This window comes from Pogoniulus pusillus, chromosome 11 (assembly GCF_015220805.1).
Source record: "Pogoniulus pusillus isolate bPogPus1 chromosome 11, bPogPus1.pri, whole genome shotgun sequence".
NCBI classification, from domain to species: Eukaryota; Metazoa; Chordata; class Aves; order Piciformes; family Lybiidae; genus Pogoniulus; species Pogoniulus pusillus.
The window spans coordinates 28,278,522-28,297,812 of record NC_087274.1 but is presented as its reverse complement, the minus strand read 5'-3'; the positions used below and the strand labels follow the sequence as shown (position 1 = coordinate 28,297,812).

The 19,291-nt window shown below is 47.1% G+C and overlaps 1 protein-coding gene across 1 annotated transcript in view; it reads left to right on the top strand.

Moving 5' to 3' along the window:
- Positions 1 to 17,757: 17,757 nt before the first annotated feature.
- Positions 17,758 to 19,291, top strand: part of CPZ (carboxypeptidase Z) — a 43,888-nt gene continuing 42,354 nt past the window's right edge. Inside the window, exon 1 of the mRNA XM_064151822.1 lies at positions 17,758 to 17,878. Within this exon, the coding sequence (XP_064007892.1) occupies positions 17,791 to 17,878 (88 nt within the window). The 5' untranslated portion in view covers positions 17,758 to 17,790. The remainder of the gene's footprint in view (positions 17,879 to 19,291) is intronic.

Here is a 19,291-nt window from a genome sequence, read left to right as displayed (position 1 = left end):
CAGCAAGCAGCCTTTGATCAGATCAAGCGAGAAGTAGTCCATGCAGTGGGCTTGGGACCTGTGAGATCTGGTCCGGACATTAAGAACATTCTGTACACGGCTGCCAGTGACAATGGTCCAACTTGGAGTCTTTGGCAGAGAGCTCCAAATGAGACACGTGGTCGTCCACTTGGTTTCTGGGGACGTTGTTACAGAGGTTCAGAGACAAATTACACTGCAACTGAGAAAGAGATACTAGCAGCCTATGAGGGAGTGAAAGCAGCTTCTGAAGTGATTGGAACTGAGTCACAATTGCTTTAGCTCCTAGACTGCCAGTTCTTAACTGGATGTTCAAGGGCAAAGGTTCATCACCACATCATGCCACAGATTCAACCTGGTCTAAATGGATGGCTTTGATAACCCAACGAGCATGAATGGGTAATCTTGACCGACCTGGTCTGGTGGAGGTGGTCACTAACTGGCCAGAAGGCACAGACTGTACCAAACCTCCAGAGGAGAAAATAACTCGTGCTGAGGAAGCTCCTCCCTATGGTGATCTCTCTGATCAGGAGAAGAACTATGCTTTGTTCACAGATGGTTCCTGTCGTCTTGTTGGGAACAAGTGAATATGGAAGTCAGCAGTTTGGAGTCCAACCAGGAGAGTTACTGAAGCGAGAGATGGAGAAGGAGAATCCAGTCAGTTCGCTGAGGTAAAAGCTGTTCAACTTGCTCTTGATGTAGCTGAACATGAAAATTGGCCTATCCTTTACCTCTACACTGACTCATGGATGGTAGCCAATGCTCTATGGGGTTGGCTAAAGGACTGGAAGAAGCATGGTTGGCAGAGGAAAGGAAAGCCTATTTGGTGTGCTGATCTATGGCAGGACATTGATACACGACTGGAGAAAATTCCAGTGAAGGTGCAGCACGTAGACGCACACATGCCTAAGAGCAGAGCTACTGAGGAACATCAACACAATCAGAAGGCAGACCAAGCTGCTAAGGTTGCTCAAGCTGATACCAACTCTGAACTTGATATCGACCTTGATTGGAAACACCAAGGTGAGCTGTTCTTAAGTCGGTGGGCCCATGACTCGTCTGGACATCAAGGCAGAGATGGAACATACCGATGGGCTCGTGATAGGTCAATTGACTTGTCCATGGATGCTATCACCCAAGTCATCTATGACTGTGACATTTGTGCTGCTATTAAGCAGGCTAAGCGAATCAAGCCCTTATGGTATGGTGATAGATGGTCAAAGTACAAGTATGGTGAAGCCTGGCAGATTGACTACATCACTTTACCTCGATCTCGTTCTGGCAAGCAGTATGTGCTAACGATGGTAGAAGCCAGCACTGGATGGTTGGAAACCTATCCAGTTCCACATGCTACTGCACATAACACCATTGTTGGTTTGGAGAGACAAATCGTGTGGAGACATGGAACTCCAGAGAGAATTGAGTCAGACAATGGCACTCATTTCAAGAACAATCTTGTAAAAAATTGGGCCAAAGAGTATGGTATTGAATGGATCTATCACATACCCTACTATGCACCAGCTTCAGGGAAGATTGAACGCTACAATGGTTTGCTGAAAACCACCCTAAAAGCCATGGGGGGTGGAACTCTGAAAAACTGGGACAAACATTTAGCACAAGCTACCTGGTTGGTAAATAGTAGAGGTTCAGTAAACAGAGCAGGACCTGCACAATCAGATTTGGTCCAAACAGTAGACGGTGATAAAGTTCCTGTTGTACGTGAGAAGAATCTGTTAGGGAAAACTGTTTGGGTATTTTCTCCTTTGGGTGAAGGGAAACCTGTCTGAGGGGTGGTTTCTGCTGAAGGTCCTGGTCATACATACTGGGTAATGCAGGAGAATGGTGAAATCCAGTGTATTCCACAGAGAAATCTAACCTTAGCTGAGAGAGTTTAAATTCAGAGTGTATAATATAAGTTGTTAGGAGTTTTCTGTTCTAGGAAACATTGGCACCCAACACTGAGAGAAATCTACAGTACGTGAGCACGAACCCAACATCACCTGGGAGTCCCTGTTCTGAGCTTTTGAATCACCTACATCTGATTGAAGTGTGAACTGAACTTGTATATATTGTTTTAGTGTAAATATTGGTTTAGATTAGATTGGATAATTCTCAGCGATACTCTGAGTGAAGTAGACAAGGGGTGGATTGTGGTAGTTTGAAGCAAGCTAGAATGTTTTGGTAAAAGAACTTGATAACAGGCAATGGAATGAAAAACATGGTGTCTCCTCTCACAGTCATGCTGAGAACTCTGGGAAGAAGTAAACTTTCTCCATTTTGTCTTTTTCTTCTGCCTTTGCCTTCAGACCTGGTCACATCTCATTAACCCTGCTCCCACTAACCTTGCTCCCTAACCGCTTGGCTGCACCTCTTTTCTTCCTTGAGACCTGGGGTAAGGTTGAGAAGGCAAGGGGAGGTGTTGGGGTGGTTTGAGAGCCCATCCTGGGAACTCAGGTTTCTGGGAGGGGAGTTGTGCTTTTGTATTGTTTATCCTTTGTATATTTCTGTATATAATTGTATATAACTGTATATATTGTAAATAGCTGCTTGTAAATTCTGCTAGCTGTAAATAAATTGCTTCATCTATATTCCCAGGGGCAAATGCAAAGTGTGGGGGGGCAGGTAAGAGCCCAAAGCATCACAGGGGCAGTCTGTGTTGTGAATTTCTTCCCGGGGGAGGGATCAGCCTAAACCCGGGACAATATACACAGTTATATACAGAAATACACACATTAAAAGCAACACAGAAACACAGCAGCCCTCCCAGAAACCTGAGACCCCAGGAGGGGCTCACAACCACCCCTGCACCTTCCCCCTGCCCCTCTCAACCTTACCCCAGTCCTAAGGAAAATGGAGGTTCAGATAAGAGGTTAAGAAGCAAAGGTGAGTGGCAGGTGAGGATAGAGAGATGCAGCTCAGCCAGAGCCCAGCCCGAGAGTGAAGACAAAATGGTGAGAGTGTTCTCTAAGGTTTACTTTTGTCTTCAGCAAGACTCTGAGGGAAGCAGACATCACCATTGTTTTCCTTCCACAGCCTATCATCTACTTTTTCTCACCAAAACTTCCTACCCTGCTTCAAACAAGCACACGGAGCCAGCTGAGTCTAGTCTGAGTGATTTCTAAGGAGGGGGGCAGGTAACACCCAAACTGTCACACCTCTGTTTTAGGTCAGTACAGTCAGCCTTTTGACTTAAGATCAGGCAGCTGAGCAGCATTGTAACCTGCCAATTCAATGAGCTCCCAAGAGAGAAACTCCCTTTTATTTTCTTACCTTACTGTTCATTTCCCAAAGGAAGACACTTACCTGAAGTGCTGGTTTGAAGCTTTGGTGAGAAGGACCAGATGACAGGCTCTGAAAGGATAACAACAGTGATGTTTATTTCCCTCATGTGGTTGCTGAGATCTGTAAGAACAGGAACCAAAACACAGATAACTCACCTCTCCTGCTGGGGAGCTCTGAGCTGCATCTCTCTCTCCAACCTCACCCTCTGTTTCTCTGACTAATCCAATTTGCATCCTAACCCCCAGGCTGAACCTCCATGCTTCCTTGGGACTAGGGTAAGGTTGAGAGGGGTAGGGGGGAAGGTAAAGGGGCGACTGGGAGCCCCTGCTGGGGACTCAGGTTTCTGGGAGGGCTGCTGTGTTTCTGTATTACCTTTTCCCTTGTCTATTTCTGCCTAGAACTGCACATACTGTCAATATCTGCTTGTACACTGAGCTAAGCTGTAAATAGAAGCTTCATTCAATTTCCAGAACCAGCTGAGTCTAGTCTGGGGGATTTCTAACGTGGGGGGGGTGGGGGTGGGGTGTGTGGAAACACAGGCGAACCTCACACCTCTCTTTTAGTTAGGTCAGTACTGTCAGCCTTTTCTGTTCTTAACATCAGGCAGCTGAGCAGCATTGTAACCTGCCAATTCAATGAGCTCCCAGGAAAGAAACTCCCTTTTATTTTCTTACCTTACTCTTGCTGTCCCAAAGGAAGACACTTACCTGAAGTGCTAGTTTGAAGCTTTGGTGAGAAGGACCAGATGACAGGCTCTGAAAGGATAACAACAGTGATGTTTATGTATCTCAGAGTCTTGCTGAGATCTGTAAGAACAAGAACCAAAACACAGATAACTCACCTCTCCTGCTGGGGAGCTCTGAGCTGCATCTCTCTCTCCAACCTCAGCCTCTGCTTCTCTGACTAATCCAATTTGCATCCTAACCCCCTGGCCAAACTGCCATTCTTCCTTGGGACTGGGGTAAGGTTGAGAGGGGTAGGGGGAAGGTGCAGGGGCAGTTGGGAGCCCCTCCTGGGGACTCAGGTTTCTGGGAGGGCTGTTGTGTTTCTGTATTACCTTTTCCCCTGTCTATTTCTGTCTATAAATGTCTACACTGTCAATATCTGCTTGTACACTGAGCTAAGCTGTAAATAGAAGCTTCATTCAATTTCCAGAGTGTGATGGTTCGGGTGTTACCCCGCACCCATCCACACACACACACTTTAGAAGTACCCAATTAGTCTCAGCCAGCTCTGGGAACAAAAATGAAGCTATTTATTTACAGCTAGCACAATATACAAGCAGGTATTTACAGTTGTGGCTGTTTGAGCTGATCCTCTAGCTCAGACATAGGGGAAAGATGAACATTCCAGGGGGAGGCCACATAATGGCAACAATAGATAAATTAATATAACTTCATTGGAGCATCAAGAGCTCAATGTCTAGAAGCACAGCTTGTTCTCCCCCTTTTCTCCTGCTGGCTTCTGCATCTTCGCTTATGATCCCGGCTGCTGTTTTAGCTACTGCTGCTTTGCTGCTGCTTGACCCCTCCCCCATCTCCCTTAAGGTTATTGTATTGGGTTTTTTTTCTTCCTTCCTTCTCTAGTTATTATCTCTCTTTACATTGTTATAATTATACTGTAAGAAAATACAATTTCATCTTTCCCTGACTTTCAAAAAAGGGGGGGTCTGTGTTGTGAATTTCTTCCCGGGGGAGGGATCAGCCTAAACCCGGGACAATATACACAGTTATATACAGAAATACACACATTAAAAGCAACACAGAAACACAGCAGCCCTCCCGGAAACCTGAGACCCCAGGAGGGGCTCACAACCACCTCTGCACCTTCCCCCTGCCCCTCTCAACCTTACCCCAGTCCTAAGGAAGAATGGAGGTTCAGACAAGAGGTTAAGAAGCAAAGGTGAGTGGCAGGTGAGGTTAGAGAGATGCAGCTCAGCCAGAGCCCAGCCCGAGAGTGAAGACAAAATGGTGAGAGTGTGCTCTAAGGTTTACTTTTTTCTTCAGCAAGACTCTGAGGGAAGCAGACATCACCATTGTTTTCCTTCCACAGCCTATCATCTACTTTTTCTCACCAAAACTTTCTACCCTGCTTCAAACAAGCACATGGAGCCAGCTGAGTCTAGTCTGAGTGATTTCTAAGGAGGGGGGCAGGTAACACCCAAACCAGCACACCTGTGTTGTAGTTAGGTCAGTACAGTCAGCCTTTTTACTTAACATCAGGCATCTGAGCAGCATTGTAACCTGCCAATTCAATGAGCTCCCAAGAAAGAAACTCCCTTTTTTTTTCTTACCTTACTGCTCCTTTCCCAAAGGAAGACACTTACCTGAAGTGCTAGTTTGAAGCTTTGGTGAGAAGGACCAGATGACAGGCTGTGAAAGGATAACAATGGTGATGTTTATTTCCCCCATGTTGTTGCTGAAATCTTTAAGAACAGGAACCAAAACATAGATAACTCACCTCTCCTGCTGGGGAGCTCTGAGCTGCATCTCTCTCTCCAACCTCACCCTCTGTTTCTCTGACTAATCCAATTTGCATCCTAACCCCCTGGCCAAACTGCCATTCTTCCTTAGGACTGGGGTAATTTTGAGAGGGGTAGGGGGAAGGGGAAGGGGCAGTTGGGAGCCCCTGCTGGGGACTCAGGTTTCTAGGAGGGCTGTTGTATTACCTTTTCCCTTGTCTATTTCTGCCTATAACTGCACATACTGTCAATATCTGCTGGTATATTGAGCTAAGCTGTAAGTAGAAGCCTCATTCAATTTCCAGAGCCAGCTGAGTCTAGTCTGAGTGATTTCTAACATGGGAGGGGGGCAGGTAACACCCAAACTGTCACACTTCTGCTTTAGTTACGTCAGTACTGTCAACCTTTTCACTTCTTAACATCAGGCAGCTGAGCAGCATTGTAACCTGCCAATTCAGTGAGCTCCCAAGAAAGAAACTCCCTTTTATTTTCTTACCTTACTGCTCCTTTTCCAAAGGAAGACACTTACCTGAAGTGCTGGTTTGAAGCTTTGGTGAGAAGGACCAGATGACAGGCTGTGAAAGGAAAACAATGGTGATGTTTATTTCTCTCAGAGGCTTGATGAGATGCATAAGATCAAGAATCAAAACATAACTCACTCCAAGCTGCATTTCTTTCTCCCTCCAACCACACCCTCAATTTCTTTGACTAATCCACTTGACTTCCTAACCCCCAGGCTGAACTTCCATTCTTCCTTGGGACTGAGGTAAGGTTGAGAGGGGTAGGGGGAAGGTGAAGGGGCAGTTGGGAGCCCCTCCTGGGGATTCAGGTTTCTGGGAGGGCTGTTGTATTACCTTTTCCCCTGTCTATTTCTGTCTATAACTGCACATCCTGTCAATCTCTGCTTGTACACTGAGCTAAGCTGTAAATGGAAGCTTCATGCAATTTCCAGAGCTGACTGAGTCTAGTCTGGGGGATTGCTGAAGTGGGAGGGGGGTGAGAAACACCCAAACCAGCACACCTGTGTTGTAGTAAGGTCAGCACAGTCAGCCTTTTTACTTAACATCAGGCAGCTGAGCAGCATTGTAACCTGCCAATTCAACGAGCTCCCAAGAAAGTAACTCCCTTTTATTTTCTTACCTTACTGTTCCTTTTCCAAAGGAAGACACTTACCTCAAGTGCTAGTTTGAAGCTTTGGTGAGAAGGACCAGATGACAGGCTGTGAAAGGATAACAACAGTGATGTTTATTTCTCTCAGAGGGTTGCTGAGATGCCTAAGATCAAGAATCAAAACACAGATAACTCACCTCTCCTGCTGGAGAGCTCTGAGCTGCATCTCTCTCTCCAACCTCACCCTCTGTTTCTCTGACTAATCCACTTGGCTTCCTAACCTCCTGGCCAAACTGCCATTCTTCCTTGGGACTGGAGTAAGGTTGAAAGGGCTGGGGGAAGGTGAAGGGGAGGCTGGGAGCCCCTGCTGGGGACTCAGGTTTCTGGGAGGGCTGCTGTGTTTCTGTATTACCTTTTCCCTTGTCTATTTCTGTCTATAACTGCACATCCTGTCAATCTCTGCTTGTACACTGAGCTAAGCTGTAAATGGAAGCTTCATTCAATTTCCAGAGCTGACTGACAGCTGAGCAGCATTGTAACCTGCCAATTCAATGAGCTCCCAGGAAAGAAACTCCCTTTTATTTTCTTACCTTACTATTCCTTTTCCAAACGAAGACACTTACCTGAAGTGCTGGTTTGAAGCTTTGGTGAGAAGGACCAGATGACAGGCTCTGAAAGGAAAACATGGTGATGTTTATTTCTCTCAGAGGCTTGCTGAGATCTGTAAGAACAGGAACCAAAACAGATAACTCACCTCTCCTGCTGGGGAGCTCTGAGCTGCATCTCCCTCTCCAACCTCACCCTCTGTTTCTCTGACTAATCCACTTGGCTTCTTAACCCCCTGGGGGAAGGTGAAGGGGCCGTTGGGAGCCCCTGCTGGGGACTCAGGTTTCTGGGAGGGCTGTTGGGTTTTTGTATTCCCTTTTCACTTGCTAATATCATGCAGCTGAGCAGCATTGTAACCTGCCAATTCAGTCAGCTGCCAGGAAAGGAATGCCCTTCTATTTGCTTACCTTATTGTTTCTTTTTCAAATGAAGACACCTACCTGAATGGAGTTTGTTCCTTCAGCTTGCTGTATTTCTGTGCTTGCTGGCCCACAGAGAGCAATGATGTGACTGCTGTCCCTTCCTTGCTCTCAGAAATTGCTGTATACACCTGTATAGAGGCAGTCATCAGCAATTCTGCATCAAATGTGGCCCCAAGGAAACTTCCCACCTACTGTGCCAATAAGCCTCCTGAAGGGAAGACTGCTTGGAAATGCAACCTACTCGAGGTGGGTGTGCAGTGGGGTTCTGTGGGCTTGTTCTGCCATGTCTTTTACTGTGTTGGCAGCTCATAACCTCAGTTTCTAAGGCTGATGTTCTCAGGCTCAGCCTGTAGAGTGCCAGCCACCTTTTAGCTTTCAACTGCAGGCAAGATGAACCTGCAAAACCAGAGATAAATGGATTCCAGGACCTTTTGGCTTGTAATTTCCCATGCTGCTGTAGCATTTATTTGATGAGACTTGAGGGTAGCTGTTGCTTAGCAACTTGAAGCTAAACAGGTCCAACCTAGATGAAGTATGTAAATGGCTTGCTCTGTGCTATCAAAGCTTTTTGACATCCTGACTTCCTCATAGAGGAGAGTTGGAGGTTGGAATTGTGTCCTAGTGTGGTGATATTTCCCTTGGGGAGAAAGAAGGAGCTACTAAGAGCTGTGTCCAGCACAATCTGTAGGAAAATGGAGAAACTGGAGCTCCTGTAGGAATTTCCAGTAGGCTATTTGTGCTCCAAAACTCTCCTGCTTGGCAATGGCTGAGCTGTCCACATTTTAACAAGTCAAGTTAATATTTTTGGTCAGCCACTGGTTCTTTTTTTGCTCCTTAATTACACTGGAAGAATAGAGAAGAGCTGAGGGAAAGGAAGGTTTGAGGGAAATTAGAGAAATACAAATTCTCAGCTGTCACAGGGAGCTAATAGCATGGCCAGGGTGACTGATGACAGCTTTTGAGCTGCTAATGGCCGTGTCCTGCAGCCTTGCAGTCTGAAGAAGCCTCTCCCACGGAGATGACTTGGATACGTGGGTGATGAGGCACTTAGGGCAAAACCTAACAACCTAACAGCGGCTAAGCGGAGCAGCATCGTGCTTGGGGCAACACAGATGACTTAGGTGAAGCTTTAATCCTAAACATTCAAAATGCTGTGTGGAGAAGCAGGGACACGATGTTGATTCATGGATGGAGCTGTTGCAAAGTTTAGCCCCCTGGCTGGTATTGTTGCCAGAGTTCAGCCTGTGGCTAGTAATTAAAATCCCAGAGACTTTCTTTCACTCTCACTGACTGCCTCCTCTTCTTCTGCTTCTTCTCTTGGCTCTTCAGAACTGTGCCTTAGATTGTTCTGTGTAACTTGTTCCTTTCAAAGTCCTCACTGTCTCATTAGTCATTATTTGGCCAAGGGAAAAAAGACATATTCAGCAGCTCAAATTATTCCTTAGGATGAATCAATGCTCAAGCCCCCACCTTATTTTTCCCCATCCTTTCCAATTCATTGATGATCCTTCCTGAGATCAAAACCCTCGTGTTTATTGTGCACCCAGTGACATTAAGAAGTGACAGAAGGGTGGCATGCAGTGGGGCCCTACAGGATTGTGGCTTTCTGGCTGAACCCAAAACAAGTCACATGTTGCACCTCTGAACTGTTGACCCCTTCCCAGATACTATTACAGGCTACCTTTGAAAGATCCCTCTCTAGGAATTACTGACATCCTTGCAAATGACTTAAGGAGCTGAGCTGCTGCAGATGGGTCTGGTTTCAGTTATGCCCATGTACTCTTGGTAGAAGCCATGTCCATCTGGACTTTGATAAGGCTGGGAGGACTGAGATGAGGTCAGGTTGCTCACTGTAGTGCAGGAAGGCTGTTTGTGATCATAGAATCAACCAGAGACCTCCAAGATCATCCAGTCCAATCTAGCACCCAGCCCTAGCCAATCAATCAGACCATGGCACTAAGTGCCTCAGCCAGGCTCTGCTTCAACACCTTCTGGCACGGTGACTCCACCACCTCCCTGGGCAGCCCATTCCAATGCCAATCACTCTCTCTGCCAACAATTTATTCCTGACATCCAGCCTATACTTCCCCTGGAACAACTTGAGGCTGTCCCCCTTTGTTCTGTTGCTGCTTGCCTGGCAGAAGAGACCAACCCCACCTGGCTACAGCCTCCCTTCAGGGAGTTGCAGACAGCAATGAGGTCTGCCCTGAGCCTCCTCTTCTGCAGGCTGCACACCCCCAGCTCCCTCAGCCTCTCCTCACAGGGCTGTGCTCCAGCTCCCTCACCAGCTTCGTTGACTTTCTCTGGACACCTTCCAGCACCTCAACATCTCTCTTGAATTGAGGAGCCCAAAACTGGACACAGCACTCAAGGTGTGGCCTGATCAGTGCTAAGTACAAGGGAAGAATAACCTCCCTTGTCCTGCTGGCCACACTGCTCCTGATCCAGGCCAGGATGCCATTGGCATTCTTGGCCAACTGGGCTCACTGCCCCTGTGAAGCTGGATATCAGACTGTGGGACGTGCTGGCTGCATGGAATCCTCTGTGATCCCAAAAATTGCCTCCAGCCTGGTCTCTTCATCTTTGCTGTCATTCTCCAGCACCTTTGCTTTTTCTCCTTTGTGGGCAATTCAGCATGTCCTCAGTCCTAGGGTGGCAGGTGGAGCTTGTCTGCACATCACAGTCTAGAGAAAACACCTTCCAAACACTGCAAAAATGCCATTTACAGTTGTTTCTTTTTCCTTTTAGTTCCCAGAGACAGTTTGTGATAGGAAAGTGGAGTGACAGGCACAAATTAGGACACAAGAAGTTCCACCTAAACACAGGGAGAAACTTCATGGCTTTGAGAGTGCTGTGGAGTCTCTCGTGGAGAATTCCAAAGCTCACCCGGATGCAAGGCTGTGCAACTTGATCTAGGAGAATCTGCTTTAGCAGGGGGGGCTGGACTACATCTCCAGAGGTCCTTTCCAACCTCTACCACGTTATGATTCGGTTTGGATGTTCTTTGAATGGAAAAACACAGTAAAAAGTGGCCTAACCTTTTCTACCTGTTAAAAGTTTCTTTATTGAGGGAGAATTTAAGGCTGTGTCACACTACAGACTTGGAAACTCAATATAGTAACTAAACCTTAAGATACTTACAAACGATTATGGCCCAGATATTTGGTTGGATGTGGACTCTGTGTCCAATTTCAAAGTGCCTAAATACCTTCATAAAAGTCCAGCTCTACCTGTTTAATGGCTGCTTCTCCTGGCTTTCACTGACGTTTGGGACTTGATTTGGCTTGAAGTCCTCGGGGCTCTCGTGCCGGTATCATCCAAATGGCTCCTGGTCCTGGCTGTCAGAGCTTGACTGCCAATTTTTCAGAGTGTTGGCCTGATTTTTTTGGGGGAAGTGCCAAGGATCTGCCTCGAAGGACCTGGGGGTCTGTGATCCGTTTCCCCTGTCAGGCGTCTGCCAACTGAAGCGCTCGGAGTCCCTTTGTCAGAACGTGCCAGCCCTGGAGGACTTCTTTTGACTGTTTTGGCACTACTGTTCTGTGAGACAGGGAGAAGAGATGAAATGAGTCTCAAAATAGGACTGTCAAGTTCTTTTCTGGTAAAGCTTGCATTAATTTTTAATACTCCATCTGTGATCAGAAGACAAGAAAGACCTTTAGTTCTCAGCACAGATCTTTTCTGAGCGCACTTCTTTTCCCTCCTAGCCATTATGTATTCAGTTCTATGATTCATCCACTTATTTGTATGATTTTTCTTGCTTTCTGGGAGTCAGGCAGAGTCACCTTTGGGCTTCATCTTGAACTCAAACCACAAAATGCATTACCGCTAACCCCGCAGCAGTCTTCCCGCTCTGCCTCTTTACATGTGGGAGTGATAAGGGGCAGCCTTTGAGAAGATAATAAGGTCCTCATGTCAGTTCTGTCTTTTTAATGATTAAGTTTAAATAATGCTATGTGCTAGTAATAGGGTTTGGTGACCTGTGCATGTTATTTAGGATGTGTTCTTCTGGATACAGAACCTTATTTATGACTGTGGTTCCTTTACAGTCTCCTCCCAACATCTGGTGCCAGCGTCCCTTCCACTTCCCCCTTTTTAATCACTCGTGCCTTTGATCGTGGCTGAATTTTAACTAGACATTGCTTTCTCCTCCTATCATCAAAAGAAACTTTGAGTGGCTTCATTTCTTACTGCTGAGTCCAAGCAAGCACAGAGATGGCACGAGAGCAGGCTGAAAGAAGGGTGTGCGTTGAGTCCCTGAGATGCTGAGACCTCCTTCTCCTGCTTTGTGTTCCTCTGCATCTTGATAGGATCGATTCCGTGGATCACCTGCAAGTGGTGTAAGTAACTAATTTTGCAGGTCATCGACTTGGTTAATCTGTGACAAGTCAGAAGAGGAAAGAGGAATTAAATTATCACTTTGTGACACTTGTGGTGAAGGTAGATGGCTGGAATATTTTTCCAGAGCTGCAGTGTTTCCTTTTACATTCGTTGTATTTAACCAGGGAGGAAAGAGGGACCGGGGACTCTAATAGGAAGGGAAAAGCCTCAGCCACTCCTTGCTTGCTTTTGTTCCCAGTCTATGAGGAAAAGCTGGAGAAAAGAAGTTGGCAAAAGATGCCCTTCCCCAAACCATAGAATCAAGCAGGTTAGAAGAGACCTCCAAGATCAGCCACTCCAACCTAGCACCCAGCACTAGCCAGTTCAACTAGACCATGGCACTAAGTGCCTCAGCCAGGCTTTGCTTCAACACCCCCAGGAACAGTGACTCCACCACCTCCCTGGGCAGCCCATTCCAATGCCAATCATTCTCTCTGCCAACAACTTCCTCCTAACATCCAGCCTAAACCTCACCTGGCATAACATGAAACTGTGTCCTCTTGTTCTGTTGCTGATTGTCTGGGAGAGGAGACCAACCCCCACCTGCCTACAACCTCCCTTCAGGTAGTTGTAGACAGCAATGAGGTCTGCCCTGAGCCTCCTCTTCTCTAGGCTGCACAACTCCAGCTGCCTCAGCCTCTCCTCATAGTGTCTGTAAAAAGTAATTAAAGTCCCATTTTAGAGCAGGAAATTTAATCTTTGGAGTATGACTAGACTGGTTTGCTCTGGGGAGTTGTACCAGAACATTGCTTGTCCTGCTTTAGTGAGCTGACTGAAATAAAGATGGACTCATTCAATAGTGCTCAAAAATAACTGCTAGATGCTAGGGGGGATTTGTGAAGAGGGAGGGAGCTGGGATTGGTTAGCCTGGAGAAGAGGAGGCTCAGGGGTGACCTTATTGCTGTCTACAACTACCTGAGGGGTGGTTGTGGCCAGGAGGAGGTTGCTCTCTTCTCTCAGGTGGCCAGCACCAGAACAAGAGGACACAGCCTCAAGCTGTGCCAGGGGAGATTTAGGCTTGAGGTGAGGAGAAAGTTCTTCCCTGAGAGAGTCATTGGACACTGGAATGGGCTGCCCGGGGAGGTGGTGGAGTCGCCGTCCCTGGGGCTGTTCAAGGCAGGATTGGACGTGGCACTTGGTGCCATGGTCTGGCCTTGAGCTCTGTGATAAAGGGTTGGACTTGATGATCTGTGAGGTCTCTTCCAATCCTAATAATGCTGTGATACTGTGTGATACTTTGAGACACACAGAAAGTTGTAGCCCAAGGTTAAACCCTTGGGATATGATGTGGGTAAGCAGGGAAGACTTGATTGTGTGATCTTTCCCTCTTGTCTCTCCATCAATGTTCTGTGCTTGTGTGGTAGTTTCTAAAGCTGGTTTAATCATGGGGGTTATAAGGGAAACAAATCAAAAGTTGAGATTAAAAGCAGTGCAGACAATATTCTCCAGGAGGAAGTTAAAAGCTGCCAGAGGAGAATGTGGATGGTCCTAGAAGGCACAAATGTTCCAGAATACCTGATCCTCTTTGGTGCAGAGCTCAGGGCACTTGCTTGACAGTGACCCAGCCAATTCTTTTATCCACATTTCTGTTCAATGGACTTGGGAGCATTTGTGTAGAGGACAAATGTTTATGCTTTCTAACTTTGCACCTAGAAGCCCTCACAGAGCTTTCTCAGATGTCTGCTGTTGGATGAAGCGCAAGCAGGGCTCAGAGGGAGAAGGACTTGCCAAGGTGAGTAGAATAAGTTTGCTATTTTTAAATTAGAATTATTTAGGGTTTTATGTTTAAAGCTGCTGTTGCTTGCCAGGAAGTTGTTTGTTCTTTCCCTGCCCGTCCCTCACAGGATCCCAGGATGTTAGGGGTTGGAAGGGACCCAAGGAGATCATCGAGTCCAACCCCCCTGCCACAGCAGGACAATCCTATCTAACACAGATCACACAGGAACACATCCAGACAGGACTTGAAAGGTTCCAGAGAAGGAGACTCCACAGCCTCTCTGGGGAGCCTGTTCCAGGGCTCAGGACCCTTACAGTAAAGAAGTTCCCCCTTGCGTTGAGGCGAACCTCTTTTGTTGCAACTTACACCCATTGCTCCTTGTACTATCCCAGGCAGCAGTGAGCAGAGCCTGTCCTCTTGCTCCTGGCCAGCCCTCAGATATTTATAAACATTAATCAAATCCCTTCTAAGTCTTCTCTTCTCCAGACTACAAAGCCCCAGGTCCCTCAGCCTCTCCTCATAAGCCATGCCCTCCACTCCCTAAGCATCCTCGTAGTCCTCCACTGGACCCTCTCCAGCAGGTCCCTGTCCCTCTTCAACTGGGGAGCCCAAAACTGAACACAGTATTCAAGATGAGGTCTCACCAGGGCAGAGCAGAGAGGGAGGAGAACCTCCCTTGATCTGCTGGACACGCTCTTCCCAATACACCCCAGGATCCCATTTGCCATTCTTGGCCACAAGGGCACATTGCTGTGCCATGGGGAACTTGTTAGCCACCAGGACCTCCAGGTCCCTCTCCACAGGACTGCCCTCAAGCAGCTCCTCCCCTGTCCCATTCTGCAGAACCAAAAATAGGATGAAAGAGCAGGATGGGAAATTGGTTTCTGCTCTGCCAATGGAAATATGTCTCGGATTAACTTAAGCAACTGTAAAGTGCTGCCTGCTGACTTAATAGTGCAGCAGATGTGATGTGCTGCCATTCGCTGCTCTAACAGCTTCTGTAGCACTAGGGGGAGAGGGAATAACAAGCCATGAGGCAGTGTTTTGGTCTGCTCTCTGTCCTTCAGAAAATAGTCATCTAGACAACTCTTTTCAACTCACTGAGAGCAGGTGGGAGCTAGGTGGTGATCGGTCTTTTCTCCCAGCTGATAGGACAGGAGGAAACAGCCTCAAGTCGCAGCAGGGGAGGTTTAGATAGGCAAATTTCTACTCCAAATGGGTCCTCAAACCCTGGAATGGGCTGCCCAGGGCGGTGGTGGAGTCCCCATCCCTGGAGGGGTTTCAAAACCATGGAGATATGGTGGTGAGGGACATGGCTTAGTGGTGACCTGGTAGTGCTGGCTTAACAGTTGGATTCTGTGGTCTCTGAGGTTCTTTTCCAGCCAAAATGATTCTGTGGTTCTATGGCAGCACAGCTTCTGTTTCTTATTCAACCTGCTATATGTAGAATCAAAATAGCCAGGTACTGAAAACCAGTCTGGGTCTGAGGTCTCCCTCTGCTAAGTTTTATGACCATAGTGAGAACCATGAGGATGCAAGTTAAGTAGACTGCATTTCATCCTGCTTTGAGGACCTGTCAAAGACATAAATTGAGCTTGGTATTCGCTCCTGCCTGGGGATTTCTGGACAGCTGTTCTACTGTAGACTGGAGAATAGCAGAAAGGTCTGACCAGGGGAGAGATAGTCACCAATAAGACCTAATACAGCTATTAACTTTGGTGTGGTGATTCAAATGCAAATGATTAAATACTTCATTTGCTCATCAATCTGGGATTTGTTAGTTTCAAAGATTCTGTTAGAACTGGGACAAGTATATCATATTTAAGCCTAAGCCAGAACCTGATGTCAGCTCCCTGGAAAGCCTACAAGATCCAGTAAAGCCCAGAAATCAAAAAGGAAGAGGTGGGGAAATCCCTCTATTTTCCAGCCACCCCTTGCCTAGTTCCTTTTAATGCCTTGTAGATTTTGGCTGTGCATCTGTGCAATACCTGCTATCAGTCCTGCTTGGTGTAGGCACTATTAACACATCACCTGCTTATTCAATCCTGAGCATCTCTGGGCTTCAGTTGTCATTGTTCTTGTTGCTTGTTCTGTTCTCCTGAATAATCCTTACCCAGGTAACTCGCAGAACCTACTGCTCCTTCTTTGTGCTGTGCATTTTTGAGTCCACACAAGCTACTGAGTAATTAGGACAGGGGAAAAAAGGCAGCTTCATAATACTCTTGTCCTTAGAAGTTTGTTCTTTAAGCCCTGGTGAGCTTTGCTGCTCTTGATTCCTAGGGCAGACTCTGCAGTCTCCTTTGGAAGATTCTGGAGGCAAGAGGAGCCACCCTCCTTTGAAGTGCTTCATTGTTGAGCTTCCTAACCCATGTAGCAGTATAACCTCTTCCCAATACCAAATGCCTCCATTCTTTTTTGACGACTTTGCTGTCCTGTCAGCCTCTTTAGTGTGTTCTCTGGGGAGAGTTATTGGATTTCATTATTATAGAGCTTTGTAACTGCTCAGAGCCAGTGTGCTCTGCCTGAAAGGATTCCATGCTTTGGTCTAGGTTTTAGAAGAAAAAAAAACTTTTTTTTGTGATATGGGAAGTGTTTGTTTGGGGTTTTGGTGTTTCTTTGTACGTGGGAAATAAGGAGTTTGCATCCTAACAAAGGCAAGCACCACACATGCTCCACAGGGATAAAAACCTACTTAAAAGCGTATTGCTCTGACACCCTCTCCTGTCCCAAACCACCCCTATGACAACCACCCAAAAAAACCCCAACCCCCAAAAAACCCAACGAACAGGAAAAAAAAAAACCTCCAAAACACAAGAAACCAACCAAATAAAATCAACCCCACACAGAACAAACCCAAATTCTTCAATGAACAACAGACAACAAAGCCCGGACAAACCCAAACCGAAGCCAACGGAACAAAATGAATGCACAAGAATGGAACAAAGTGGCACCAAAAACACTAAAGGAAAGAAAATGACTGAGACTTCAAAATCCCTCAAAGGAAAATAAGTTGGATATAGATGTAGCATCCAGACTAAGCCTGTGCTACTGTTCTGGCATCTTATTTACATTTGCAAAGGTGTTGGTTTTTTTTTTGAAAGGACAGGCAGAAAAGGTTGCTGTCCCTGGAGGGTTGCTTCTAGGCGATGGATCTTAACCAAAATGCCTGGGAGGAGTGTGCAGAGACCTGGTGGCTATTTGTGGGTTCCCCTTCTCGCTGTGCTGGAGGGGATGCAGCTTGGAATCCCTTTGCTGTTGTGTTCTGCTCTAAGCTTGCAGCTGAGCGGGTTATGAAATACCCTTCTGAGGGAGGAATGTTGCTTTTCAGTGCCTGCTCTTCTCTAGCTCTTCCTCCATCTCTGCTCTCCCCAGGCTCTGGGCTTCAGGAAGACACTTAGAGAAGGTCCCGTGTCCTTTGGGAGAATCTCTGTGCGAAGACCCAAGGCTCGGGAGCGATGGCTGAGGAGCAGCAGGCTCGGCCCTGCGGGGACCTCTCTCTGCTCAAACTGTTTATGGAATCGTTAAAGCAAGCTGCGAGAGAGACACGGGCTGGAGGCAGAGGGGAGGGGGAGCTCCTTCCTCCTCCCTCTGTCTCCAAGCCTTTGGCTTTCCAAGCTCCAATGCTCGCTGAAATCTGACGCCTGGACTGCACACAGCGAGACGTGGGCATGCCCTTGCTGTGCACTGATTTCCTCTGCAGCTCCGAGAGCCAGAGCCGCACTGAAGCTCCGAGCGTGGAGCTGCTTCATCGGACCCAGAGTGCCACATCACTGCGCCGCTCTGCAAAGGGCTCCAGCATGGTCCTCAGGCTTCTGCTCCTCCTTGGCGGGCTGCTTAGGGCCACCGAGACAGCACCCCGCTGTGAAACCGGCCAGGAGACCCTCGGTAAGGCTAACCAACCCCGAAGTCTTCCTCCCTCTCCCCTGTCTTCTCCTGGACATGAGCAGTGTAAAGGGCTCCAGCTGGCACTCTGGGGCATGGTTACATGGCCATAGTGGTCTGAGGCTAGACTCTGTGATCTTAGTGGTCTTTCCAACAAAAATGATTCCTCGAGTTGAAGTGATGGAGGCAGGAGCCATCACTGTCTGCTACAGACAAGGGGATCTGCTCTGGAATTCTGCAGAGTGCCAGTGAGGAAGCTAGATTTGTGCTGGGGAAGTGTGGATGGGAAGGCAGGAGGTGATGTGGCTCTGAGACGGAAAAGAGGACTGTGATGTGCTGGAACATAGTGTCCCTGTCACTGTCTGTTAGGGACATGTGTAGAAGTGTCTTTCTGTCAGTTTGTGGAGTTCCCAGTCAGCAGGACCACCCTTGCTGGTGTGAGAGTTGGGGAGGATTTGCCCCATCTCTGGCCTTGCCTTCGAGGAATGTGGTGGTCAGATTGCAAGAGGATGAACTTCTGACCTCCTTGTGTGCTTTTCTGCTTAAGACAATAATCTTCTCCTTACATTTAGCTTTAGGTCACTTATTTCAACTCCAAAGTATGAGAAGATTTATTGGGATCTGGCAGCTGTAGGGTGTGTTTTAGCTTGCTATAAGCAATATGGAATTTGTGTGAGTTGATCAGCTGGAAAAGCAGATTTACCCACTGAAGGTTAGATGGGAACATGCTGCAAAACAAATTGAAAGCCTTTGGTTTGGTAACCCCTTGGCTGATACAAAATTTGAACTGCATCTCTTAAAAACAGCTGATTTTTTTTCCCCTTCCCTCCCTCTCATTATTATTACTTTAATGAAGTGCACTTGAATTTAATTTACACAGTGACAGCGGAGAGATGAACTCCAGTGGGGCGACAAAGTGTGCCCCGCTAAAACTGTTCTCAGAGGCTTCCAACTTAAAATGACTTAGAGAAAAATAGTTATTTCAAGGGAAGAGAGGAGGAGATAAGTTAGCCTGACACTGACCTGAGCGCTACCCAAGGAAATTCAGCTGTATTTCAGTGCTTAAATACAAGCTACAGACAGCCCCTGGCGTGGAACTGCTGCACCATACGGTCCGCGTGCTGTGCGCCGCCTATAATTTGAGTGTGCCGCTCCCACCGACATCAAAGTGAGGTCTACCACAGCCTAAAGGGCTTTTATTTTTGGACAAAGCTGCACAAAGAGACATCTTGTAGAGTATTTCCAGCCAATTCCAGCAAGAGGCTGGGTGATTTGCAGCGTGCCCTTTCTCTGCAAGGTATGGTTCTGCTCAAGTTTCCGGCTCATCGAAGTCTTGCCGTGGGATGCTAGGCCTAGCAACTGCAAATGAGTGGATCAGCAAGGGAGTTTGTGTGTGTTGGCAGCTGAGGTGTCTTT